Source organism: Trematomus bernacchii, unplaced genomic scaffold (genome assembly GCF_902827165.1).
Source record: "Trematomus bernacchii unplaced genomic scaffold, fTreBer1.1, whole genome shotgun sequence".
NCBI lineage: Eukaryota > Metazoa > Chordata > Actinopteri > Perciformes > Nototheniidae > Trematomus > Trematomus bernacchii.
The window spans coordinates 1,233,004-1,260,503 of NW_022987723.1; the positions used below are offsets into that span (position 1 = coordinate 1,233,004).

Here is a 27,500-nt window from a genome sequence, read left to right on the forward strand (position 1 = left end):
AGGAGAGGGAGAGTGTTTGGGAATAAAAATACAATCTGAGTGCAGAAACGTAAAGGACAAGAGGGAAGATTTTGGTGTGAACATGTCCCCGTCCCTTTGGATCAGGTTGTGTGTGTGACGCACTCAGAGACAGCGAGACATTTGGGCCATGAGATAAAAAGGCAGGCGGACATTCGACCATGAGCAGCGACCAAAGACACGTCCAAGAATAGACTCTAAACACACAGAGAGAGAGAGAGAGAGAGAGATGTTTATAAGTGTGTTTGTACCAATCATTTTATTTATAGTGTGAACTTGGCTTTTAAATGACTTTTGCTTTCATCCCTAGCTGTAATGAATCCAATAAACCGTTTTTAATATCAATTAGTTATTCATGTTGTGATTTTACTGTTGTTCCCACTCATTCTCCTTCAGCTGAGGCTTTGTGAAGCAACCCGTTTAAATAGGAGGAAGGGTGGAGAGGTGAGGGAGAGGTGAGGGGAGTCCAGTTTTATGATCTTGTTTGTACATAGGGTTGTAAATATCCACCTAACTGGCTTAAAGTGACAGCTGCTCCCACAGACTGTCATAGCTGGTCCTGCTGAACACTAAAACAGGGTTTAAAACAGACCAAAAACATAAAAAGTATATATTTCATCTTCAGATTCAAAGACCTGGTTAGATGACATCGCCCCTGACTTAATGGTTTTCAATATAGGCTTGAAACCCACAAGGCCTCACATGTCAGTTTATGAATAGTCTAAGAGAAATGCACGAACCAGACACTGAGTAAAGGTCCTCGAGGTAGAGGAAACCACCAACAGTATTAGATTGCTGTTGAGACCATTTTGACCGAATCTGCCATACCAACTGACTCGCGTCATGGAAATCCTGATGAGGACGGTCAGCAAAAAGCAGTAGTGTGAGGTGTGCAGATATGCAGGTCTAAGGCTTTGTAGAAATAATGTATCTGCCACATGTGGTTGTTTTAGTGGTGGTCTAATGGATAGTCAGGTGGGCTGATGATCGGAAGGTTGTGAGTTCAAATCCCGCCAGGAACACCACCACTAGTGTGCCCTTGAGTAAGGCACTTTGTCCTTAGTTACTCCAGGGAGAATGTCCCTGTAATTGGTCATTGTAAGTCGCTTTGGATAAAAGCGTCAGCTAAATGAAATGTAATGTAATGTTTTAACAAAGGGTATTGAAAGAAAATGATGTTTGTTTAATGGATTGAACATAAAACACTCAGTCAATCCTTCAAAAGTGTAATTAAATAAGCAAAAATGCCAATCGATGCAGAATAATCCTTTGTTCCAGATCTTGAAAAGGGAGCATTTGTGGCTTCTAATTTTTGGCTGGGTTCCAGATGCAGCGAGCATATTTCTTCATTTTTCAACAGACTGGTTTCACACTAACAGCCTTCTGCTAAATATGCTATAAATAGGTGTACATATATTTGGTTTTATTTGCACTGATGCAGTAAGAAGGTCGTTTTAAGATTGACTTGTTTTGCTTTCAATGTCTTTTTACATTCTAGGACCATGCTGGAAATATGTGCTCTCACTTTTGTGCACAGACACACTGTAGAAACTCATGAAAACAAGACCTTTAAAGATCCCCTTTGGCCTTCTCTGGCTTTTTAGTATAACAATTGAATTAATTACTTTGAACTAGTTTCAATGATTTACTTATTACTATATATTTGTTCACAATTAAATCTTAAGAAACGTCCGAGCTGAAAAAATGAAATTGATTGTGAGGAATCGTCTGCAGCTGTCCATTCAAAAGAGTCAATTATATAAAAGAGGCTAAAACATAGCTGTCAGAAATTACAGTTTATGGGGGAAAAATGATCCTTTAAAGTTAATTGCCATTCATTTATATATGTATATATAAGGAAATAATGTCAGGCGTAGTAGAAGCCAGTGGGAAATATCCGATCATATACATCTGACTAATGTAATTGCTAATATAATTACCATAATGTCTAATTAAGAAAATAATCATAATGAAAATGATCATTAGGTGCATTTAGATTATGGCATTCCTCTGCTCTGGCTCGAACCGACGTGATTGGTCGAGATTGTAAGGCTGCAGTGGGGATGACGAACACGCCGCACCACAAAGTCCTGATTTAGATGTGGTTTTGTGTGTGTGTGTGTGTGTGTGTGTGTGTGTGTGTGTTCTGTGTACTGTGATAAGGAAGGGTGAGTCAGTGGAGGTTTGGAACACGATGACTCTCCTCACCGTCTCCGTGACGATGGGGCCATGGCGACAGGGGTTTGCGGTTAGAAACCCTAATCTCCTCATCATATGACCCTCTGATGGACAGGGACAGCAGTCACTTGACACACACACACACACACACACACACACACACACACACACACACACACACACACACACACACACACACACACACACACACAGCTCTCAGACTAGTTAGTCCAGCTCTCCAGTCTAAACATGCTCTTATATGGATTGTTGTTAAAATCTGGAGATCTCTACTTTACTTTCTTTCTCTATAAACACATATTCCTGCTGCCTACATGTAACAGCCCAGTCAGCACAAACATGTCTCAAAGACGGTGTGTTTGGACGTACAGGAGACTTTTTCTGGGAAGTGAAAATGACATGTTTTTTTATACGTCTTCTGGTGACATTGTATATACTGTGTGTCACTGATGAGACGTCTTTAAGAAGCTACTTCTGGACGTCTAGACTACATTTACTGAGAGGCCAGACATGTTAATGATGTGGACTCTGGACTAGAAGACCCCTATAAGACATCAATACTGCATGCTCCTTTTTCACATATCCATACTACATAGACACTTGCAATATCCTTCGTAAGGATAGCTTGGAATGACTAAAAAACAACAGACAAAAATATGTACCTAAAATATTTCACTGATATTCCCTTAGAATTACTGTTATATAAAACACAATTCACTGGGTTTGATCATACAATCTGTTACGTATGTTATTAGTTATATTTATGTAAAGATTAAGAAATAAATGCAAGGGAAGAAACTTGCTTACGTTCTCCTTGAAGGCTGCAGTAGTTTAATGTATTTTTGCAGCTTTGAGTTTGACCTCTTTTGGATGTTATTGGTTCACCAAATGAGAAAGTCGTTGTAAACTGTAAGGCAGGCAGTTGACGATATCTGTCATGACAGTGCCTGCTCCATCTCCTCGTGTGTTGTGTGTGTGTGTGTGTGTGTGTGTGGTGTGTGTGTGTGTGTGTGTGTGTGTGTGTGTGTGTGTGTGTGTGTGTGTGTGTGTGTGTGTGTGTGTGTGTGTGTGTGTGTGTGTGTGTGTGTGTGTGTGTGTGTGTGTGTGTGTGTGTGTGTGTGTGTGTGTGTGTGTGTGTGTGTGTGTGTGTGTGTGTGGGGGGGGTGTGGGGGGGTGTGTGTACAAATATTTATGCTGTCATTTCACAGCCACACCTGCTGCCCACTCGACATCAGAATACATTTGCACTTAACCGTCTGCACGATCCATCATCATCAGCTGCTGGTGGGCAGACCCGTCATCTTGTCACTTTGCTGCTTATTTCCACGGTCGTTTGACAAGTGTGTGACTGAGTCTGTGTATTTGCAATTTCTTTTCAGCGCACATTACTTTGAATGATGTCCGTTAGTGTTGGAGTATGTGAGGAATGTCTGTTTCCAGAACGTTTTGGAAAAAGCCATTGAGCTCTGACCAGCAGTGGGTCTGGTTCTGGCTCCATGTTGTCCAGTCTTGGTCTACTTTCCGTCCTTTTTGGGCTCTAAGTGGGCCTGAAAACTCAACACTTCAATATGAATTGTGTTCTACCCTTTCTGCTGGTCATAATAGCTATTTTTGTCCTAATGATAAATCTTCACCAGATAACTCTCTGCTGTTAAACAAATTAAATCATAATAGGATTGCCTCATTTTACAGTTGGACTATTATTAAACAAGTGTTTTCTTTACTATCTGTAGATAATATATAACATATATGTCACACTAATCTGTCTAAGTTGCATTGTGGGTATTCCCTGGGGCATGCAGCGACGAGGTCCATCCTCCTGAAGGATTGACTGTTTTTATCCTAATTTACTTTACAGTTTATTTCGATTCATTCTTATTACTCGCTAAGGGGACAGCCATGGCAGGAGGCGTAAAGGTTTCTCTTGAATGCATAACATAGGAATACCATGAGGGAATTTCTTAAAATTTGGCGCAAACATCCACTTGGACTTGATGAACTGTCTGCATGTTTGTAGTCAGATGTTAAGGTCACCGTGATCTCACTAAACACAGTCTTGGCTTGTCTATTAATAGTAAATGATTTGTGAGATAATAATGACCTTATTGAATGATATGGATGTAAAGTGCATCTTGTCCGGTTGGTGGAGTTAAACCGAAAGGCAGTAATTCTAGTTTTGGTCGGATCGTGTATGTCATTCTGTGTGTTTACTGGGACTTGATGGTGTCCTCATGTCTAGAGCAATAAGTATATCTGATTGTGAATCCGTAGGTTTTCCTTGCCAGGTTTCGGCAGGTTAGAAGAATGCATGTATAATAAAAAAGATCTCTTGTTCTGCTGCATTGATTTTGATCTTAATCTGACACTGTTAAAGGAGTGAAATGCCTAATTGCAGTGCAGCCGCAGTACCATTTCAAAAGATGATAGGGATCAGCGGCAAAAAACGGATTTGTAAATCCTCAACTGAACAGGTTTATTGAAGCGTGCATTGAAAAACCAACTGATCTGTGACTGATCTGTTGAAATGAACTCAACAGCAATGAAGTTCTAATTAATCACACATTTATATCACTGATTTGGCTCATTAATTTTCAGCACACCGTTCCGAACACAGAACTCATTTCCATCTACTTTATTTCCTCGACTCCAAAAGTGAAGGTGTAAAATATGCCTTTTATTTGCGTATTTTTAAGTCCAAATCTACTTGTTTTTTTTGGATGTGTGTGCATTTAACTCTCTCTTAGTTTGTTGCTGGAAGTTGTTTGGTTGGCGCTGGTGGCCTTTAGGTCTGTATTGTAGGTGGTAGCAGAAATAAACTGTTAACTGACTGAATCCAGGTCAGCTGTCGTTGCACATTACATTAGATTAGATTGTGTGTGTGTGTGTGTGTGTGTGTGTGTGTGTGTGTGTGTGTGTGTGTGTGTGTGTGTGTGTGTGTGTGGTGTGGTGTGTGTGTGTGTGTGTGTGTGTGGGTGTGTGTGTGTGTTGTGTGGTGTGTGTGTGTGTGTGTGTGTGGTGTGTGTGTGTGTGTGTGTGTGTGTGGGTGTGTGTGTGTGTGTGTGTGTGTGTGTGTGTGTGTGTGTGTGTGTGTGTGTGTGGTGCGGGGGTGTGGGTGTGTGATGTCCTACATGTTGGTCTCCATGGGCATTAGCAGAACACAGCTGAAATGACATCACCCAAAATGTGTTTTTATTTTATTAATTAGCAGCAGTGTGAAGACTAGGTCATAGTAAGCTCCAGGCAAGGCAGTTAAGACAGGTGTGTGTGTGTGTGTGTGTGTGTGTGTGTTTATTTATGTTTGCACATTGGTGTCTGCTTCTGCATGCTTAATTTCACATGTATATTTGTAGGAATTAAGTGCAGACAGAAGTTTATTTTGATTGTGTATGTTTGTATCTGCAATTGTGGTGTGTGTGTGTGTGTGTGTGTGTGTGTGTGTGTGTGTGTGGGGGTGTGTGGTGGTGGTGTGTGTGTGTGTGTGTGTGTGTGTGTGTGTGTGTGTGTGTGTGTGTGTGTGTGTGTGTGTGTGTGTGTGTGGTGTGTGGTGTGTGTGTGTGTGTGTGGGTGTGTGTGTGTGTGTGTGTGTGTGTGTGTGTGTGTGTGTGTGTGTAGTGTGTGTGTGGGTGTGTGGTGTGTGTGTGTGTTGTGTGTGGTTGTGTGTGTGTGTGTGTGTGTTGTCAGGACTGCCTGTTAGCCTTATAAGGCCAAGCTTTTAAAACCAGGAAACATTTAAGGATAAGAAAAGATGTGAGTCACTATTTTCCCTCATCTGCTCAGAAGCACAAAAACATCCTCTTCTCTGCCCTTAACACCTTCCTAAGCGGGTATGCACAGTGTGTGTGTTAGTGTGTGTGTTCCCATGTGTCCAGTAGTCCTTCAAGTTCCCCCTTTTGTTCCTAATGAGGTGATGAGCTATTCACACACAGCCAACTTTCCTGAGAGATGTGAAGAGCGCAGGAGGAGCAGCTGGTTGTGGATCTGTGGAGGGGCTCTCGTGCCATATCAGTGTAAAGTGCAACGAGTTAGAGAGGAGGACATCATTAATAACGTGAAGCAGAGAGATGTGTACTGGAGAGAGGAGGGAGTGTGACAAATATCCAAAGGAGAAGAGATACACACAGCTGAGAGTGGAAGACATTTTGAAATTTGACAGATCAAAGCATCATATCTTGACATTTTAAAAGCTGGTACAAGTTGGTTTTTGCATTCAGCTGATTATCAAAATTGTTAGCTATAATTTTACATGACTACTACAGTAAGTGTAGCAGCTCTAAATGGATGTCTGCATGATTGCATATGACCTTCTCTAAATTTCAGGAATACTATTTTTTCACTGCCTCTACAGTGATTTCATAAAACTGTCCTCTGTATGTGTGGACCGGTCTGCATTCATCTCAGCCCTGACTGCTGTTCTGACCTATAAAGCCCAGCGATATCAATCTGGGATGTGCTCTATCTAGCCTGCAGACGTGCTTTCATCCCAAACAGCTGGGTGTATATGTGTGTGTGTGTGTGTGTGTGTGTGTGTGTGTGTGTGTATGTGTGTGTGTGTGTGTGTGTGTGTGTGTCTCCAGAGTGCAGTGATTTGCGCTCTCAGCAGCCTGGGTCTCATCCAGACAAATACGTTTGGCAGACATAATGACAGAGCCCAAACTCTCTGTCAGACACACACAAACGCCCTCACTCCTTTTACATGTTCAGTCTTAAAGTTTTACTCTTTACATTTTTAAGACAATCCTCATTCAAAGTTGTTCTATGCTTCCACTGTTTGTAAAATCTAAACAAAGACCTCTCTTACTTGAGGGCTTTTGAACACAGACAACCATCCTCTGATCCCTAATATTGTCAGATATCTCTTCTCATTGAACTCCTGTCTGTGTTTTGGCCCGTCTTAAGACGTCTGGTTTGCATAGCAGCCCCCTGCTTGTGTCTGTGACTAACCTGAAGGGGCTTTTTAACAATCCTGGTCTCTGATACCCAGGGTGTTTCTCAATCTCGAGTAAAGCTGCTTCAGAGCCACTATTTCATGCATACTACGTCATCGAGTGCCGCCGAAGTACTGTTCCAATGTCCAGTATACTTGGAATTCTACAGAGCCCGGCGTACTTCATTTGGAGACATGTCGAGGCTGCCTGTGTACATGTGTAGACTCCGCGGTCTTAAAATCCCCACAATGCTTTGCGCACGGACCAATTTCCCCAAATCTGTGGCGGAAGATGTAAGGCGGGGCCTCTCATATGACGCACACCTGCACACTTGCTCGCCTGTTCCACTCTTAGTTTTCCGAATGCCAGGAAGGATTCTTGCCTCGCTTCTGAAGCAAGACGCTCGGCAGACATGTGCTACCAAGCAAGCGTACTCGACATTGAGAAACACCCTCAATATCTCCTCCTCAAGAAAGACTGAGGGCCGAATGAATCTAGCAAGGTCACAAGGCCTCCTATTGTGTTTGAAATGACACATATTTAACTCTGTTTTGCTTCATTAGACAGTAGAAAGGAATGATTGGGAGGGGATGCTTTTAGGATCAACGTTTTGGGATGCATTGGTTTGGGCGTTAGTCTGTTGGGCCATAGACAAATCATCTTTCTCCAGTTTTCTTTTCCAAGTCTGACTTTCTCTGTAGTGGAAAATAATAATAATTGTGAAACTGTGGCACAGGCCTGACAGAGGATCGTTCGTTCTGCCTGTTATCCTTTGTTTCTCTGCCACAAGATGACATAAAGAAAGATGGATGCACAGCTGATGAGCCAACCCAGCATAAAGTTAACCATTTTTTTCCCCAAGTATTATTATTGTATAGTTTGTGTTTGGCAGGCACGTAGAAGTCAGAATAAAATATGTGTGTTACAGACAGAAGAAAAGACTTGGGTCAGAGCTGCTGGTAATTCGTTGAAATGTGTTAAAGTGTGGGAGAGGGGAATGTGAGGGGGAAAAATAAATGTTTTGTTGATGAAATGCTTTATAATTGTTGAATATAAAAACTGCACAATGTAGTACAAAGTCTGAATGCATTTCCTAATGAGTATGTGTGTTTGTTTTTCACATGGTATATAAATAAACTCCTGTTTTGTTACCAGTCAATCAATACCCACGGAGCAGCTGTTCTCTCTCTTGGTTAGGTTTAGTATTTACATTTAAACGTTTTTGGTTCATATATTATCTCAGTATAGTAACACTACTTTTGTGCATCAGATGTGTGTATGTTTATTGAGAGGGCTAGTTTAGACCTGCACTCTCCTTGGGGGTATGTTTGGGGTTCCTATTCGAGCCTTCTTCTTCACAAAGCCCTACTTCCCCTTTTGAGGCCCCACACACACACACACACACACACACACACACACACACACACACACACACACACACACACACACACACACACACACACACACACACCCCCCAAAACAACGTGACGTGTGCAAAGTCTTTTTTCGTGCACATTCGCTGATGAACACGCACACATGCTCTCGGATACTTTTAGTGGCTGGAGTGGAGGATGTGACAGAAGTGGCCTCCGGTGATTTAGTGCTTCCTGGTGAAGGTCACATTGAAGGAAGGATTTGTTTAACTGGAGGAGTTAAAAGGGAGGGAGGGGTGGAGGGGAAAGGAGGCTAAGAAAGAGGGAGGAAGTAAGAGGATTGAGAGAAGGGAAAAGGTTGTCACAAATAATGGACTCACTGGGAACACAATCTGCCTCCTCTACTCTCTTCTTGTTCTGCCTTTGAATTCATTCAGACCGACAGCAATATAAGAAATAGGAAGAAGCAAAGAATAAAGGGGACATCAATTGAAAAATTGTGTCCTTTTGAAAAGCCTCACACAAAGCGTGTCTTCAATATATTTTTGGCATTGAAATCAAACTCATAGATACTCTATTTGAGTTAATAGGCCATGACTTCTTAAAGGATAAACCCACGTGTTGCAAGTCTAAAGACATTTTCAGCTTTGCTCTGTTCACGTTAAACTGAAAGCTGATACCTCCACGCATCCTCGGCTAACTCGCCCACAAAAATCTGTCCAGAAAAATAAATAAAAACATCCCTTAGCTGCCCTTAAATCATAGCAAGACTTGAAAACACCCCAAAGAATGTGTGTTGTGTCCACTAGTGAATAATCTTTTTCTGTAATATGTGTCAGTAAGGCATGTGCAGGCATTCAGGAGGGTGTGTGTGTGTGTGTGTGTGTGGAGGTTGCTTAGTGTTATAAACACCAGTGGAGTTTGTTTACATGCTCGGTATTGCTTTGGGAAGCTGTCGGTTACCAAGATACTCACGGATGTTAAGTGTGTGTACAGCAAAGAGGAAAGAGTGTGAGTGGACACATTTGTGTGCATGTGTGTGAGCGATTACTATACTTTAATAGTCTACTGCTAACTGTCCGTCCAGATTTCAAAAGCAGCTCGCCAGGAAGTGTAATTTCCTGCTCAAGAGACTGATTCAGCAGCATCCAGCTGTTGTGTTTGTGTGGAGAGCATGGGAGACGGGGAGATGAGCTAACTGCCTGTTTTTTTCCATACAACTCCTCAGTAGTTGTTTTTCCAGGTGCCACAGACCCCCTTCCCCACCTTACCAGCCGAACCCCCACCAATCACTGCTCCCCCCTCTCCCCAGTTGCTCTTTTTCACACTTTTAAGTAGGAAACTCCAGCTCCATAATTCCCCCCAGAGCCCACGAAAGAGCATATGTCCACGCTCTCCGTCTAAATTGTAATAATCTTTTAATATGTGTCTTTCTCTCTGTGGTTATTCTGAAAACGTTGCACCTTCTAGGTATGCAGTGTTGGAGTTGAATAAAGAGGGTTATAAGCTGTGTTGGCAGAGTTTTCATAAATGCTTAAACAAATCTGAGAAATAACTTAAAGTAATTATATGAGTACAAGATCTTGGCTACTTTAGATTGTTACCTTACTGTTCTTTTCAATTCCCTTTTTAGATACAAATCCACATGGTTTATAAGTATAACTGACCCTGACAGTTCCTCTCAATACACAGGAGCTTTGTATAGTAGAGAATAAGCCTGTGGTTAGTGACCACAGTATTCTACTTACTTAAAGGGGACCTATCATGCAAAATGCACTTTTGTACGTCTTTTATACATGAATATGTGTCCCCGGTGTTCCAGGGAACTCACCAAGTGTCAGAAAACACAACCCTCTCTATTTTCCTCCATACCCAAATCTCTAAAAAAGGGGCTGCAACGGATCTGATAAAAACTGATCCAGATTTGAACACTGTCCTGACGTCAGGACAGTGGCGCTACGGCTATTGGGCCAACTCCACCAATCAGGAGGAGACAGCCACGGCCATTGCCGTTTGAAAGCGCTGGAGACGCTGTAGTACATATGCCAGGCCTGTAGATGGTGCTGTTCTCACAGAATCAGCCCTTGCAAAAACAGGGCTAAAAAAGTGAGAATTGAGCGAAATGAGGCATGGCTAAAATGCATGATCTGTTTGGTATTTTGAAATAAAAAAAGTATAAATATGCCTTATATAGGTATGGTCCTACACTATATTATTATAATATAGCATGATAGGTCCACTTTAATGTATGTAATTGCAGTAAGTATGGGCATGCATGTGTAGGCGGGGCACAGCTCTGAGGAATGTGTTGCCCCTGTGGGGGGTCAGGGAAACAGAGCGAGGGAGAATAAGGAAATAAGAAGTCAATTAAAAATAACTAGAAGTAATTTAAAGAGGGGGGGAGAGTATTAAACAAAACATTAAATAAAGAATGTGAGGGACACAAGGTCTACAGCACAATGTGTTTACCTAGTGAGGTCTGTGGCGTGTGACTTGTGTTTGTTTATTGCTTGACTTCTTTTACTGTGCAATGCCCTCCAACTAAAAGCTTTAATTTAATAAAACGTACAAACCCTAAGCTACAAATTACTGAAATTAAAAACGGTATTCTACTTCCACAAGAGCCACCTGAGGAGAATTTGCTTTAGGGAAGCAGTGTTGAGAAAGTGTCTTTGTTTACATCGTTATTGCCTCTACAAAGATAATGTATAATTTTCTCTGGAGCACAAGCAAAATAAAACAGTGATGGAAAGCACCAGGTGTTTCCTCCTGCCGACACACCTGTCTATCTTTCACTGAGTCGTGATTAGTCAGCGAGGTCAGAGAACAGTCTTTGTAGCTCTGCCGTGACGAGAGAGGGAGTCACATCTTGTTTTCTACTTTGCCGGTTTAACCTTCCCCGCTTCCTCCTTTTGATCTGTGTATTTGAAGTGGCAGGAAGTTAGGTGCTGTTTTGCAGCTTTTTTGATGATTAAGCCCTCATAAGCCCTCTTATCAGCTGTCTTCTGCATGAAGCTGGAGGGAGAGTGTCTTACACATATCCAATTCTATATATAAGCACACGGATACATGCACTCATATGCACTCACATTCACAGTTACCCAGTTCTTGTTAACCGCCTTAATGATTGACTTTCTGTTTCTCTGTTTTCCTTTTCCTACTTTTGCACCCTCTCTCCTCCCTCCCCCTCTATCTCCCTCCCTCCCCCTGCTGACTCGCAGGTGGTGTCCTCCTGTCAGAAACACACACTCCCGCCTGACACATGGCTGACAGCAGGAGACGGAAGGGAAGAGAGTGACTACGGGACAGACAGAGATCCAGAAACACTCGCACACAGAGAGAAAGAGGCAATCAGCCATCTGTGGTCAGTCCCCTGCTACTCTGCAGCTGTGTTGGAGTCAGCGAGCGGTTCTCAGCGACGTCAGGACTTCAGACACCAGGGAGTGAGATACAACTCATGCTCAGATGATGAGCCTCGGCTAGGGCAATGTTAAGGCCTCGCTGGCCTTGGATTAGGCCCCTGGGGCTGCTTCTTTGGAGGGGTGGCTGATACCCCAGCTGGATCTTCCGCTGTCGCCATCCTCTACAGCTGTCATTAGTGGCTAATGAGCTGCTTCTAGAGAGGAAACGGAGAAGGTGCCTGTGGAGAGAGGAGGTTCCTTACAGCTGTTATTAAGAGGCCCAGAGCTCTCAGACAAGGAATTCTTCTTTATTTCTTCCTCTGCAAGAAAGTGGAGCCCTTTTAAAGCTCTTTGGATTTAAGGATGAAAGGATATATCGACTGGATGTTTTTTTTGTAGACATTTCTCTGTAAGATGGTAATTATGCAGTTGAAAGACTTATTTTTTTTTTCAGCTTAACTTTTTTTAAACTCTCAACTAAGAGAGAGATATAATCCATCAATTATTTGGTTGCAGTAATACTGTTTTTGATTTACACTTGACTTATTTTGACCTTCCTATGCCCTGAGGCACCATGGCAGCAGCCTATCGTGTGGTAGTGAGCAGTGTGAGCTGCTACAACAGTGTGGTGGTGGACCGGCGCACTCACGCCCACGCCGTGCACTACTGCTCGGGGCCGTGTGGGGCTCTGTCCCAGGGCCTGGACTGCTCTGTCGCTCACCACGGCACGTGTTCGGAGCTGCTTGTCGCGCCTGATGCTGCGTACACTGACCCAAATAACTCACTCATACACTCCCATAACATGATCACCCAACAACTTCCCCACCATGGTAAAATGACTGTCACCATGGATACTAGTTATAATGGTGGTCTAGAGAGGGCGGACAGCAGTGGAAATTTGTCATTAGGGGAGGAGAGCCCCACATGGCGAGGTAAAAAGCCCTCCAGTGGCGGAGGATCCACTGGGAACCTGAGCTCCTCTAGCAGTCTGAAGGACATTACGGAAGAGGCCATCAATCTGGCCAGTGGTAGAGTTAAAGAGTTTTCTTTTGATAAGCTCCGCCTCTCTTCCTCCAGTCATGTCACCTTCCGGAAAGGTCGTAAAGTCCGTCCTGACTCTCTCAGCCGCCGCTCCACCGACCTGGAGATCATCTACGGCCACTTCAGCTCAAACGTCACCACAAACGGGACTGTTAACGGCATGACGAATGGCTCGGGTACGTCCAACGATGAGAACCTGCCACCATTTGTACCAGGGAAGGTAGCAAGCCTGGAGGAGACGAAGCTAAAGGGCAGCACAGCCACCTTGTCGTCCATCGCCAAAATGAGTGCTGGATCAACAGGCAGCCTACCAAGTTTTGTGTCGTTGGACCAAAGTCTGAACACAATGGCCTCTTTGTACCGCAACACCCTAGGAGAGGAGAACCTGATTGCCCGTCTGCTGGAGAAAACACGAGCAGAGGCGGGCTCTGGAGCAGGCGGCGAGGACATCCGTGCCTGCCTTGATATCCTTCTCAAATGTTCTGAAGACTTAAAGAAATGCACCGACATCATCAAGCAGTGCATCAGACACAAAGGCGGTGATGGGCCAGATGATGGAGAAGCCAGTCCGGACAGTGTATATCGGGCCGTGATGACCCGACTCAGCTCCTATTTAAAGAGATTACCTCTGGAGCTGGAGGGAATAGGACATTTGGGAGGCAGTGTGCCGGGTACGCCTGGAGGCGGGCACAGTGATCTTGCTGAGCTGGTCAGCACTCTTCACTCCTTTCAGCAGGGACCGTACTCTCCAATATTTGGCAATGAGCAACCCCCTCGCTATGAGGATGTGGTGCTGTCACCGCCCATCCCAAAGATCGTTCCTCATTCTGCTTCCTCCTCATCCACCTCTTTGTCTTCTTTAAAGTCTGACTCCATCCATACGAAACCAATCCAAAGTTCCCCGTCCAGAGCCACTCCACTTACCAATGGACTACAACATCCACACCCTCCTTCTATCACACAACACACGCTCTCTCCACCATCTATCACATGTTCTCCAGCCAGCTACTCACCAACACGCTCTCCCTCTCCTCTTCGTACCTCGCCCACCCCACCGTACACACACACTCCATCAGTTTCCCCCATGGAGGCTCTTTATATTGAGGAGGAAGAAGCAGATGGGGCAAAGACACCAGAACAATTTCCAAATCAGACACACGCTCCAACCAGAGGTGTGAATGCTATGCAGAACAACAATGGGATGACATTGGGTCAACACATGCAAATGTCCCATCCACAAACTTTCCATAACTCTCCAAATACTTTATCGGCCAGCACTGGCTACAGCCCCGCTTGGCCTTCCTCTGCCTCAGTCCCAGCAGTCTCACACAGGAATGATGACATTGACAAGCTGCTGATGGACTTGGAGAATCTGTCTCAGAGTATGAGCCACCCCAGAAACACTGAGCCACCACTTCCAGCCAAAACCAGGAAGAGAGAAGTAGGCAAGGCTATCACTTCCGTTGATGCCCTCACTAAGTCTAAAATGGCCCAGTTCGAAGCCCAAAAACCAGCCAGCCACTTAGCGATGAATGGCCCTACCTCCAGGACTGCCCAGAGCCCCAGTCCCCCTCAGGGAGATAACAGTGTAGCTGTGGTGGGAGAGGAGGAGGATGGGGCACTGCTGCTGAGGATCCTGGAGAGCATTGAGAGTTTTGCCCAGGAGCTGGTGGATTCTGGGGCGGGGAGCACAGGGAGCGCTGAGAGGAAAAGTGGGAAGGAGCGGGAGGTGATGAGGCTCCTGCAGGATACAATGGCCACCACTGGCAGGGCTGATACTCCTGTGGAGAGCACAAGCCCAACACCTGCTCCCATTGCTCCATACATGCACACACATGCACCTACAAAAATACCAGCTATACCGCCCAAACTCTCCCTAGCAAATGCACCTGCAGTTTCACCGAAACCTCTAATTTCTGTGTCTGAAGTTGCGTGCAATGCTCCATCCGAACCCGTCCCTAAACCTATACCTGAAGCTGCCCCAAAACCTCTGCCTGCCCCCATACCTGAGTCTATAACTGAGTCTACAGATACAGTTACAGAAGCCTCTACAGGAGCAGCTGATCCAACATCCCTCCCTGTAACGTCTGCATCTGCAAGCTTGCATTCCTCAGCTGAACCCTCGCCTGTGGCAGCACCTGAAGCTCCAGCTGCTGTTAGCATCCCCATTGCAGTAGCCTCAAGAGATGCTGATGTTGCTGTTGTTGACGCTGCTGCTGTGAGAGACACCGGGTCGACCCTCCTCATCCAGCAGACTCCAGAAGTGATCAGAGTAAGTGAAAGACACACCCTAAATGACATCCAGAGAGAACGTTAGACATTTACTGTACTGTACAGTTTCACACGGTTAAAGCTGTATCAAAAACCCACACAAAGAACATGAATTGTTTCAGTCGTTTCATTTTAAAAACCTCTAGGTTATGGTTTTAAAGGGATTCCAGGGATTTAGATCATGTAATTTCAGCGAACTGCACATCTGAGACCTTAATTATTATTCTTTTATCTGGTAGACAACAATTAGTAATAATTAAATCCTGCTTTCTCTCGCTGAAACAGTAGCTTGCTGTTTTGTAGAAGGCAATGCCACTTGCTATTTGTAATAAAGTACCACACAAATTGGTGGAGTGGATATCAGCAAATGAGCTGATGACCTAAATCAAGAGTTATGATCAAAATTCACAGCAACAGGATCTAAATGTGTCTTTAAATGTAACTGTTGCCATGGTGCAAGAAGCACACGGAGAGGCAGGTCTGAGAGTGACTGCTGGGCATGGAGGAACAGAGAGGGGTTGAACATCATTAGATGGAGGATAGACAAGTCAAAGGAAAGCTTTGATTACGTCCAACACATTTGACATATAACGCCCAGGCAAGGATTTTATGGTTTTGACACAACGGGGTTGATGCCACTATAATTGATGTGCCGTGATGAACAGTATTCATTAGCTGCGATGAACACGCTGATAGTTTTCCTATCTGGGATCTAATGAAAAGGCCACCGCTCTGAATCATGGAACAGATCAGCTCATTGTGTTAGGAGGGGCTCTTTGTTGACTTTTACTGGTTTCTAACTTGTGCTTTGAACTGTGAATGTGTATATGTGAGTGTGTGCGTGTAGGCGTGTGTGTGTGTATGTGTGTTTACTCTCCTTTCCACCCTGGGGAATATTTAAAGGTAATTTAGGGTTGTGCTAAAGAGTGAGAGAGGGTAGGGCAATTGGTGTGTGTGTGTGTGTGTGTGTGTGTGTGTGTGTGTGTGTGTGTGTGTGTGTGTGTGTGGTGTGTGTGTGTGTGTGGGTGTGTGTGGTGTGTGTGTGTGGATGTGTGTGTGTGTGTGTGTGTGTGTGTGTGGTGTGTGGTGTGTGTGCTGTGTGTGTGGTGTGTGTGTGTGTGTGTGTGTGTGTGTGTGTGGTGTGTGGTGTGTTTGTGTGTGTGTGTGTGTGTGTGTGTGTGTGTGTGTGTGTGGTGTGTGTGTGTGTGTGTGTGTGTTGTGGCGCTTTTAGCTAATTCTCTGTGACAGACACAAACCCCCCTTCGCACAGACTCAGAGCATGTAATCATTATGTGCTTATTTTCTTGGCTCTCCCTCCTTGTCCACACCAGTTTCCCGCCGCTGTTTATTTCCTGAGCGGTGTAACCTTATGCCCTGCCTATATCTAGGGCACCTATTTATGAGGTTACCATGGTAGCTGCCACAGCCAGAAAGGAACAGCTAGCAACCGAAACATATCACACAATTTCATTCCTCATCGTCCTTTGTCTGCCTATCCATCTCCCCTTCCTCTCTGTTTTCTGCTACTCTGCCACCACATTTCTTAGAAGCCTTTCTGACATCCTTCAGTCTACTTTTTCCTCTCTTTTCCTGCATCAGCGCCCTTTTGTTTTTCCTCCTGGGTGTCCTTCTTTCACCTGTGTTGGGGCTACATTGACCAAAACTCCTCCCCCCTCCCTGTGATTGGATGTTGTGTTATTTTGAGAGCCTTGAATAACAGTTGTTGCTGTGTGCAGGGCAGAGCAACCCAATAAGAGGTGCTGATTGGAGCACAGCAGTGGAGGGAGGAGGGCGGGGCAGGTGGGATAGGGTGGGGGGGGGGGGGGGGCATCTGTTGGCACACTGAGTGTTAATGGTATCGTTACCCCTCCGTCCCCCTCTACCCCTGGCAGTCATAGGTGTGAGGAAGACCTAAATCTGTCCACCCCTCTGTACTATGGCATCCCGCTAACAGACTCACTGTCGCCACAGTGTAAATGGACCTGCATATGTGTGTGTATGTGTGTGTCAGAGAGATGGTGTACATGTTTGTTTTTGTCCAAAGTATGCATCCAGGTTTTATTACATGTCCAGGTGTTCAAAAATGTGTGTGCATTTACATATGTGTTCATGCATGTGAATAATGCGTACAGGTGTTTTCACATGAATCCCATTTGAATGCATGTGTGCTTGACCAAGCATGTGTCTGTTTGTTGGCCTGAGGGTAAGTTGACCCAGTGCTACTGTGGGTCACAGCTGAGTTTCGGAATAGCTCTCTGACACCCAATACCAACGCTGGCTCTCTGGGAATTATGCTAATATTCCCCAGCGCCAACCCCGCCTCCAGCCTCAGTTTCACATCAAACTGTCAGTCAAACTATAAACAAGACAAGGCCACCTCACACACAAGTGAGAAAATGCCCTTGGACCCTCATGCACAACTATACTACACACTCCACCTTGGAGATTTGTAGCTGTGTTTCCCTTGGCATTGCCGTGGGTTTCATGGGAAGCTCTGCTAAGCCCCCTGGGATGACACTGGCCTGAGGCAGCATCCTCATCTGTGTGCCTGCGTTTGTGCACAAGTGTGTTTATTGTTGATTCTGCTGCTGACAGACTAATACAGCGCTTTCTGCACCTGTCAGAGCAGACCCATTAATATCCATGGAGACAAGGAAGCAAGCTGATATAAATCAGAGGCAAGGCCGCAACAGTCAAACTCAGAGCGGGGGGGATGTGGAAGCAGTGATGCTGGGACTCGAGTTGGCTAAATCCTTTAGTGCTACTTGAGGTCAGCGTGGCCTTGCAGTGGCAGTTCGTCTGTTTTCTCTTCCCCGTCTCTGTTTTTGGCAAATACGGGAAGAGACATTTAAGATCACGTTTCCCTGCACTTAAACCTGACCTGAATGTTTTTGTTTCAGTGTGGCTGTCCAGTGCCAATGGTGACATGATTTACACACGATCACACACGACACATACACGTACTCTCCTGGCTGTATCCAGAGCTGACATTCTGATGGCTTAATTAACCCACTGCTGATTTCAGTGTATTTGCTGTGGATGTGTTGCTAGGTAATAAAATAGCTGCTCCATTACAGCTGTAGTTAGGGTGTGCTGGATACTCCCCCAAAGAAATTGCTAAAATAGTTGTGTTACTTCACCTCATACGTTGTCCATACTTGAGTCTGTGCCATCATTGGGTCATCCTCCGCTGAAAATATTTTTTAAAACTGTAACTGCTAAGATGTCCTTTGCCAAATTGACAGCTTCCTTTAGCGGATACATTTTCATTTATAGCGTCAATGTGACAAAAACATTGTGTGAGTTTTTGAGCCATATCAAAACTTTCATTTGCGAAATCACACACCCCTAAAGCTAGAAGAATATTACAGCCAACCCAGACTCCAGGCTAAATTAAGCACAGTCTGTACCTGTGCGGTGTCATCTGCCTGGTCAGTAAAAGTTTTATAATTCACTTAATGATAGTAGAATTAGTCTGTCAAGAAACCTGATCTTCATATTCATACAGTTTCTTATTTTCTCCTCTGCAAATAACAGTGCGACTGTATTGGTCATGAGTCACTGCCTTCATTAAAGTGTCCAGGAGATAAAGGCCACTAAAGGGCAAGTTGGCATAACACAGCTGGTTGTTAAGGAAGAGATGAGGGAATTTTGCAGCACATATTTTAAGCCACTTTATGAAAGGAACTCGTTAACCTTTAGACAGAGACTTGCTACTTTTTGTCCCAAGGAGCGTCGAAAGGAGCATAGAATGAGTGGTAGAGAAACCCGTGGACATAGTTAGGAAATAACAGGAAGACAGGAAAGAGGAATGAATGAGACTGTCTGTGTGAGACAGCGGGACAGGGACTCGTTTTTGTCTAAGAAGTTCAAAGGTAGTCATAGAAGAAGAGGAACAAGCAAAGAAAAAGAACGGAGATGAGAAAAGGACTCATGGTGCTGCTGGGGGAGGGGGATGGTGTTAGCCAGTGTGTGTGTGTGTGTGTGTGTGGGGGGGGGGGGGGCTGGAGCGTACAGTTGTTGACTTTGGGTCGACTGAGTATGACATCATTCCTCGGCTGATTCCACAGGAAATAAGGTCACAGTGGGAGTCTCGGCCAAGCGGGGAAAGACGCCCGTTACAAGCTAGGTGCACAAGCACACAGATGAATGCATTCATTTATTTATATATGCACGCACGCACGCACGCACGCACGCACGCACACACACACACATACACATACACATACACACACACATACACACACACATACACACACACATACACATACACATACACACACGCACACACACAATGCACTCCCAAACTGGGGCTTGTGTTTCCAACATGGTTCATACCATCCAATTTTAACCTGAACAATTAAATATTCTTCCATACACTCTAAGCACACAGAAAATGAGCAGTTAACTTCACATTTGGCAGGGATACGTTTACACACACACACACAGAACTTTTAAGAAAGTGACATCATCATTCACCACTCCCACTGCCTGCTGGGATAGCATCCAGCAGCAGCTAGTGCACTCTTGATGCTTGTACGCACACACACATGGGCAAGTCACTTTTTCATCTGAAATGATTTACGCTTAGTGGGAGGCTTAGCTGCGTAAGTGTTTGGGCCTCCCTCTCTGTCACCATGGAAACCACCACAACATGTTTATAAGTAGTTGATGGGACTCCCCTTACCGAGATTATCAGTTGTGCAATCAGACTGGCTGATCGGGGGGGCTCCCCCGCAGAACCCCGGCACCAGGGGAGATCAAATGGAGACTGGATGAGTTTTATTTCAGAACTCTGACTGTGTTGATGTGGGTGTGGCGGATTGTGTGAACTTTAACTGTGTTTGAGACAGCGTGTGTACGTGTTGCAAAATGTTCCAGGACATTATGACTCGTTAGAAGCTTGGGTGTCAACTGCTCCCCCCCCCCCCCATCTCCTTAGCCTCCCTTTTTAAATTCACCCTTTAAACTCACCCTTCACCCAGCTCCACCCAAACTGGGCCAAGGTTTTTCCTAAAATCCTATCACCAGCTAATCAAGAAGAGAGACGTGAAAAAGCATTCCACTTAATCTGCCTGTGTCTTATATTAAAGGGGCCCTATTATGCAAATGTTCAGGTCCATATTTTTTGCCTCTACTGTGACACGTTTACATGCTTCAATTTTCAATAAGGGCTTTATTTTCCTCGAATGTCCCGCCCCTTAGCCAATCACGTACAATATGTCCGAGTCCTAGCCAATAGAAGCATTAGTGTTACATACTGTAGTGATGTCACAACGTTAGGGAAGTAAACAAAGGAGTCCAATGGAGGCGTTTCAGGCAGGAGGGGAGTGTGTGGGAGAGAAAATCCTTCTGGGGGGGAACTTTGGGATTTCATACATACACAAAAATCTATTTATCACAATACAGGACAGGGAAAAAACCCCAAAAGCACAATAAGGCCCCTTTTATAAGTAGTAATTGCACCTCTTGTAGAATGTAACTTAGTTGCTTTTATAAAAACGATAATTGGAGCAATGGTTTACCACTTTGAATATCTTTGATAAACATAATGGTTTTCATTTAATCAGACCCTTCTGTCAGGTCCCAGCTCACCTGGTAGGCCTGTAAGTGTTGGACATATTTGAGATGGTGAAAGGCAGAAAGCTGCTACCCTCTAGCGACCCTCAGCCTTCACTGTTCCAGAGAACACAGTGTGGGCTTGCAGGCCAACCTCAACTCTGATTTTTGATATGAAAAGGATCTAGCTCCATCTACAGGATGCTCTGTGAACTAACACTAGTGTGTCAAGATCTAAATCTGAATCACTTGTATTCCCCAGGAAGGTTTTAACATTCTTTTCCATGTTTTATGTTATTTTCCATGCTTTTAACTGGAAGGTTTTCTTCAGTTTTAGGGCGTATTGTGTTGAAACATTACCCAAATCTGCCATTTTTTTTACATTATGACTATGAGACTGTTGGGAGGAAAGGGTGGTGCAAGAAACATTACTATTGTGAGTCAGAGAGAATAGATTCTAAAGGCTATTGTTGAATTCCTGAATTATTTAGTTTACTTGGATAATATTGCCCAAGGTGCATGGCAACATTATGTTACGGTGGTTTGTTTGGGGCAAACACACTTATCCAACACACATTTTAGTATTCAAGTGTGGATCTTAAAAAAAGACTGGGTTTAAAGAGAGTGAAAATACAAAAACAGTCAGTATGACAAAACTCCTGCTGGCAGTGTTTTTTTTTGTTGAAAAACAATCATCGTCAGTCATACAAAAATACTGTTACAGCACTGATTTATAATTTGTTTTACATGTAAAGTGAAATGATATGATTATTTCTAAATTTAAATCTATTAAATTGTTAAAAACAGTAAAAAATAAAAAGTCAGCAGCTAATAATAAAATAAATGTTCATCAGATGGAAGATCATTTGCTAAGATTAGCTGTAAATTCTTCAGATCTGCAGCAAAAAGTGCAGTGGCTACTTCCACATGCTGACACATTTCTCCCTACGAACATTTCTGTCATTATTTATTCTTCTATCTGAAAAAATAAGAAATAGGAGCTGATCTGCTCTGCCATTGGCTGTAATTGAGTAAGTCAGAAGAGTTGGTTTTCAAATAAAACCACGAGCTGTAAGTCCAGAGATTGTATTACTTTTAGATTTGATCTCTTGATGCATGAAACATATTGGGGAGGAACACACACAATAAAAAGGTAGGAAGAAGAAAAAGCAGGTTTGTTCTCTGTGTTCTTTACTGTCCAAAGATGTAAAGTTATGCAATATCTGTGACTATATAAAGACATTGTATTGGATATACTTGTAATTAAACGCTCACAATCGTTTGAAGTCTCTTACTGCATTCTGGTGACAGCGCTGTCACTGCAGCTCCGGGCTGAGGCTCATCTCTATAGCTGATGTAGGATTAGCTCACTAACTCCAAATCTTAAGATAGCATGGGAAGGTAATGCAAAACCTACCCTGGTAGCTTGGTGTATAAATATGAACCAAGGAAGGCCTGGAGTTTGTTGTTATTAAAGATGACTTGTTGACAGGCTGTTTTTTACAAGAGGGGGAGGGGTGCGATTCTCCCGTCAGTTTTTCCAGATGATATAGTATTTTAAATAGGCAGTCTAGTATGGATTTCTATGAATCTTTTTATAACATGAGACTTGTTAAGGAAGTTGTATTGGCTTAAAATTCATGTTTCATTCATGTCTTTAATGAGTTGCAGTTATTCAGAATGACATACTCGGAGAATGCATGTGGGTTAGAGCCTTGCAGGATGATATTTTCAGCCGATATCAGGTTGTCACAGATATATTTTTGTTGGCCTGTATGTTGCCAAAGATGCAAAAGGAAACGGCAAAGCTATTAACAACTAAATAAAAGTTTGGTAGTATTTAAAGCTCACATTAAAATTTTGAACATTACAAAAACCAAAGTGTCAAAATTACAAATCATAGTTTTTTGTTTACGCTCACCTTACTATTTTTTACACTGGAGCAGAAATGTAGTAATTCATTAAGTAAAAATAATCTGTCAAATAACTCCCGACAAACTCATTATTTATACATAGCTGTTTCATATGGAAATACCGACATAACGTATTATTAAATAGCTTTAGATGTGCAGCTGTTGTTATTGTCAAACAGGCTGCTGGATTTCCTCTCGTGGGACATGATACAGGATGATAATCGCCAAAATTAACAAGTCACCTGACAGTATCTTGGTTTGTTTGCAAAAAGCCAGTGGGAACAGGAACCAGACCAGAACTAAAATGTAACAACATATGCTTGTTTCCCAAATTACAGGTGTAAAAGCACTTTAGAGTATCCCCAGATATTTTGTGACATTTTTAGTATTTTCAAAACTGGACTTTTGGCTGCTGTGCTACTTGAGCTTGTGACATTTTTATTACAGGAGAGCCTCTGCCTCCGCTCAGACAGATACAGCAGCTGTTTCTCTCACGGTTCCCATGTTATCCTCCTCTCATTCGGATGTGAGGTAGACCGTGACAGGGACTGATTCACTTCATCTATTTCGGAGGCACCCGGTTCATTCTCCGCAGTTTTAGAGAGGAGGTTCCCAAGGCAACTGTGTGTGTGTGTGTGTGTGTGTGTGTGTGTGTGTGTGTGTGTGTGTGTGTGTGTGTGTGTGTGTGTGTGTGTGTGTGTGTGTGTGTGTGTGTGTGTGTGTGTGTGTGTGTGTGTGTGTGTGTGTGTGTGTGTGTGTGTGTGTGTGTGTGTGTGTGTGTGTGTGTGTGTGTGTGTGTGTGTGTGTGTGTGTGTGTGTGTGTGTGGTGTGTGTGTGTGTGTGTGTGTGTGTGTGTGTGTGTGTGTGTGTGTGTGTGTGTGTGTGTGTGTGTGTGTGTGTGGGTGTGTGTGTGTGTGTGTGTGTGTGTGTGTGTGTGTGTGTGTGTGTGTGTGTGTGTGTGTGTCCTTCTTGAGAGGAAGTGAGACTGGGAAATAAAGAACGGAGCTGCGTTTCCTGCTGTTGGCACGGTAACCCTGGGAGCATTCCACCCGCCACTCAATCCAGGGAAGGGGTTATCGCCATGGAGATGGCATTTGGCAGGCCTTTTCTAAAGTGTCATAATCACAGAAATAAGGAGGGAGATCTGCCTCAGGGATATCAGGTTCAAGTTTAAACTTGATTTGCCCACGGTGTGCAGTTTGTATCACTGCTAGTGATACAAATATTTCCTTTTTTTAACTGCCGGCTGTGTTAAAAACGTCTCCATTTAGTTGATTTTTCCACAGTTTCAAAACCGCTGTGTTATATTTTGAGGATTTTCAAAGTCATTATAAAGCACCTTTAAGTATATCTAATAACTTTACGTCAGTGAGAGTTTGTAAGTTGGATAATTTAACAATAAGTAAAAGTATAAGGTTTAAAGAAATCAATCAGTCTAGTTAAATTCCTGATTATTACTAAATTGTGTTTTGAATCGTCTTCCCCGTCCCAATGTGTGTGTCTCTGTGTGTGTGTGTGTGTTGTCACGTGCACAGATAAGTGTGAAGTCTGCCTGGTGCCTGAAGCAGAAATAAGCATGAAATTGGTTGCTATATTTACACAGATACATTTACACACAACAGACAGCCACTTTCACTGAGCGTGTGTGTGTGTGTGTGTGTGTGTGTGTGTGTGTGTGTGTGTGTTTAGGAAGTTGTTATGTTCTCACTATTCAACTTGTCTCAAAAGAATGGAGAAAGCGGATCCAGTTCAGTGAAAACTTGCACACCCACACATAAATGATCAATGCTTATGTCCTTCTAAAAACCATGTGTCCACTTCAGTGGGTTTTTAACAGTTGCCGCTTGACAACCGATCCTTTGCTTCGGTCCTTCCGCTCCGACCATCACGCATGTATTTGATCAATGGCGTGAAGGCTGCTGACTCACCTGTTCCTGTAGCACTGGGGTTGGATTAGTTCTGTGTGACGTAACACTCGACACACACTCGTACACACCTGTTGCCTACACACCCTAACACCCCCTTCAACATCCATCAGTCCTTTCTGCCCTCTCTTTTCACATTCCCCTTACCATCTCTGCCTGGCTCTACTCTTGCTAACCCAGCATCTTAAAGCAATACATGCATTTTTATATACAGTGCTCAATTTGCTACTTGAAATATAGGAACTATGATTATCAAAGTCATTCACCATCAACATGCTGCTTCATAATAATATAATAATAATAATACTTCATTTATATAGCACACTTTAAAAACAACGTCATCTCAAGGTGCTTCACAATGCTATAAGGAGAAAATAATAAAACAAATAAAATAAAAAGTTATCTCATGAGCATATTGAATAGAATATGGTAATATAAAAAAAAGGTTAAGAGGATAAAAGAATAACAAATGCTTCAGTACCTCTTCATAATATAAGTACAACAAATATATATCTTATTAAACATAATTGAACAGTTCGAATTTTGAGGCATTGCTGTTTCTGAATGGATCTTTCATTGAAAAATACAGACTTTTAACAGTATCAAATAATAGCAGTTTAGAAGTAATTCTCATTTAGCCTTGGTGCTTGTATTGATCTTAAAGCTTAACAGGTCCAAACAGGTAACTTTTTGCATATTTAAGTGTATTTCTGAACTTTGGATTCATTGGTGTTGAACCAAAAAGTGTCTATAAAACTATACTAATTGAGGGGTATTCAGTGTTTCCCACAGAATTTGATTCTATTTGTGGGGGCACCGCACCCCCTCCCCCCCTCGCTGCAAGAGAAGCCAAAGGCCCCTTAACCTATTCGGGTGTCTGTCTTTTGGTAATGCTATTGGTAGCTCATCTGGGTGGACACTGGTCTCACCCACACATCACTTCTGACCTTATGTCTCCCTCCCGTTTGGAACAGTTTGTCCCAAGAGTTGCATCCATGTGACCTGAGCACACTTCAGCCACTGCCCAACAAACTGTAGTGAAACTTCGAAGAATCTTTTAGAGCGTTTGTTTTCATACCATCCGCACATTCCTGGGTTAAGTAATTCATGTGTTAGGTTATTTAGTTGTTGTGACAGTGACATGTTTTTAAAAGAATGTGTGAAGTTTAACCCTTAAAGATTAAATCAGAGGCTGGTTTTAGGACCAAGCAGATCCTTTTTTTTTGAGAGACAGAGTTAGACCGACTGTCAGTCAGAGAGGAAAAGAGCACACAGCTGCCCTATGGCTTCTGTCCTGGTTCCCTTTACACACACACACACACACACACACACACACACACACACACACACACACACACACACACACACACACACACACACACACACACACACACGCGTAACTCTTTATACAGAGATTTATGGTACCACAAGTGCATCGCTACAGTTGAGAGGAAGTGGTGGGAACTCTCAGTGATCAGACCGAGCAGCAGAGAAAGGGAGAGAGAGAGAGAGAGAGAATGGGAGAGAGGGGTGAGAGATTCAACATGACCTGAAAGCCTAGTGAGATGGCAGTCCATAGATGTTGTCGATAGACAGGAGATAGTGATTGTATAATGTTTCTTCCAGCAGCACGGAGGTGAGAAGTGGCCAGAAAGAAGTGTGTGTGTGTGTGTGTGTGTGTGTGTGTGTGTGTGTGTGTGTGTGTGTGTGTGTGTGTGTGTGTGTGTGTGTGGTGTGTGTGTGTGTGTGTGTGTGTGTGTGTGTGTGTGTGTGTGTGTGTGTGTGTGTGTGTGTGTGTGTGTGTGTGTGTGTGTGTGGTGTGTGTGTGTGTGTGTGTGTGTGTGTGTGTGTGTGTGTGTGTGTGTGTGTGTGTGTGTGTGTGTGTGTGTGTGTGTGTGTGTGTGTGTGTGTGTGTGTGTGTGTGTGTGTGTGTGTGTGTGTGTGGTGTGTGTGTGCGCGTGCGTGTGTGTGTGTGTGTGTGTGGGATCGGTATGTGACCTTGGCTTCAGTACAGAGTCCAGTTGTTCCAAATAATTCAGAAGGGCGTACAGGGAGCTGAGAGGAGTTACCCTAAAAAACCCCAAGGTGACTCACTTATTTATCTGGAAGTCAGACGCACACATGGATAAATCCTAAGTACCTAGCATGAGAAGAGCTGTTGCTCATTTGTTATCAACACAACATGTTGACAATGATGCAGAGACGTTAACAGCTTACAAAGGGATGAAACACATACTGAATGATAGGTCACAAGGGCAGCAGGAACAAGGAGTCCCGTGGATTAAACAACATCCAAATATAATACGAAAACAGGAATAGAAGCATAGTAACGGAAAGAAAATCACAAGAAAATATTCAGGATGTAGACAAATGCAGTGTACCGACATTTAAGTGTTCCTGTTGTGGGAAATGCACATCATTTAGGTTTTTGGAACGGTTTTTTACCCTGTCGACTTCATGACCCCAGATTGTTTGAAAGTCTGTTTCTGAAAAAGTATATGTAATGTAATATAATATATCCTTCTGTTACTTTATATATAGAGACCATCATAGCACTCGAGGGCACTTGACTCTCCATCTGCGATGCTGTGAATCTGTGTTTACTGCACAAGCAGATGCTGAGAGAGTGACCTCTTCCTTGTCTTTTACAGTTAGCAGCAAGCATTGATGTAGAGTCCATGGTTCAGTATGTGCGCCGTTCATAATGGCAGCCCACTGCTCCTAACACTAGGATGGGTCAAATGCAGAGAAACCATTTTGTTACATAGTAAGTAGGCCTACTGTGTAATGACAATAAAAGTATAAAAAAAAGATATATATGGCAAACATTTGGTGTATTGTCTTAGTCTTAGAGGGACCCGTCTTAGAGGTTTCAAAT

At 43.5% G+C, this 27,500-nt stretch overlaps 1 protein-coding gene across 1 annotated transcript in view; it reads left to right on the plus strand.

Moving 5' to 3' along the window:
- ppp2r3a (protein phosphatase 2, regulatory subunit B'', alpha) overlaps nt 1–27,500 on the plus strand; it is a 63,855-nt gene that overhangs the window by 20,948 nt on the left and 15,407 nt on the right. The window contains 1 exon segment of the mRNA XM_034144439.1: nt 11,734–15,226. Coding sequence (XP_034000330.1) covers nt 12,488–15,226 — 2,739 coding nt within the window. The 5' untranslated portion in view covers nt 11,734–12,487.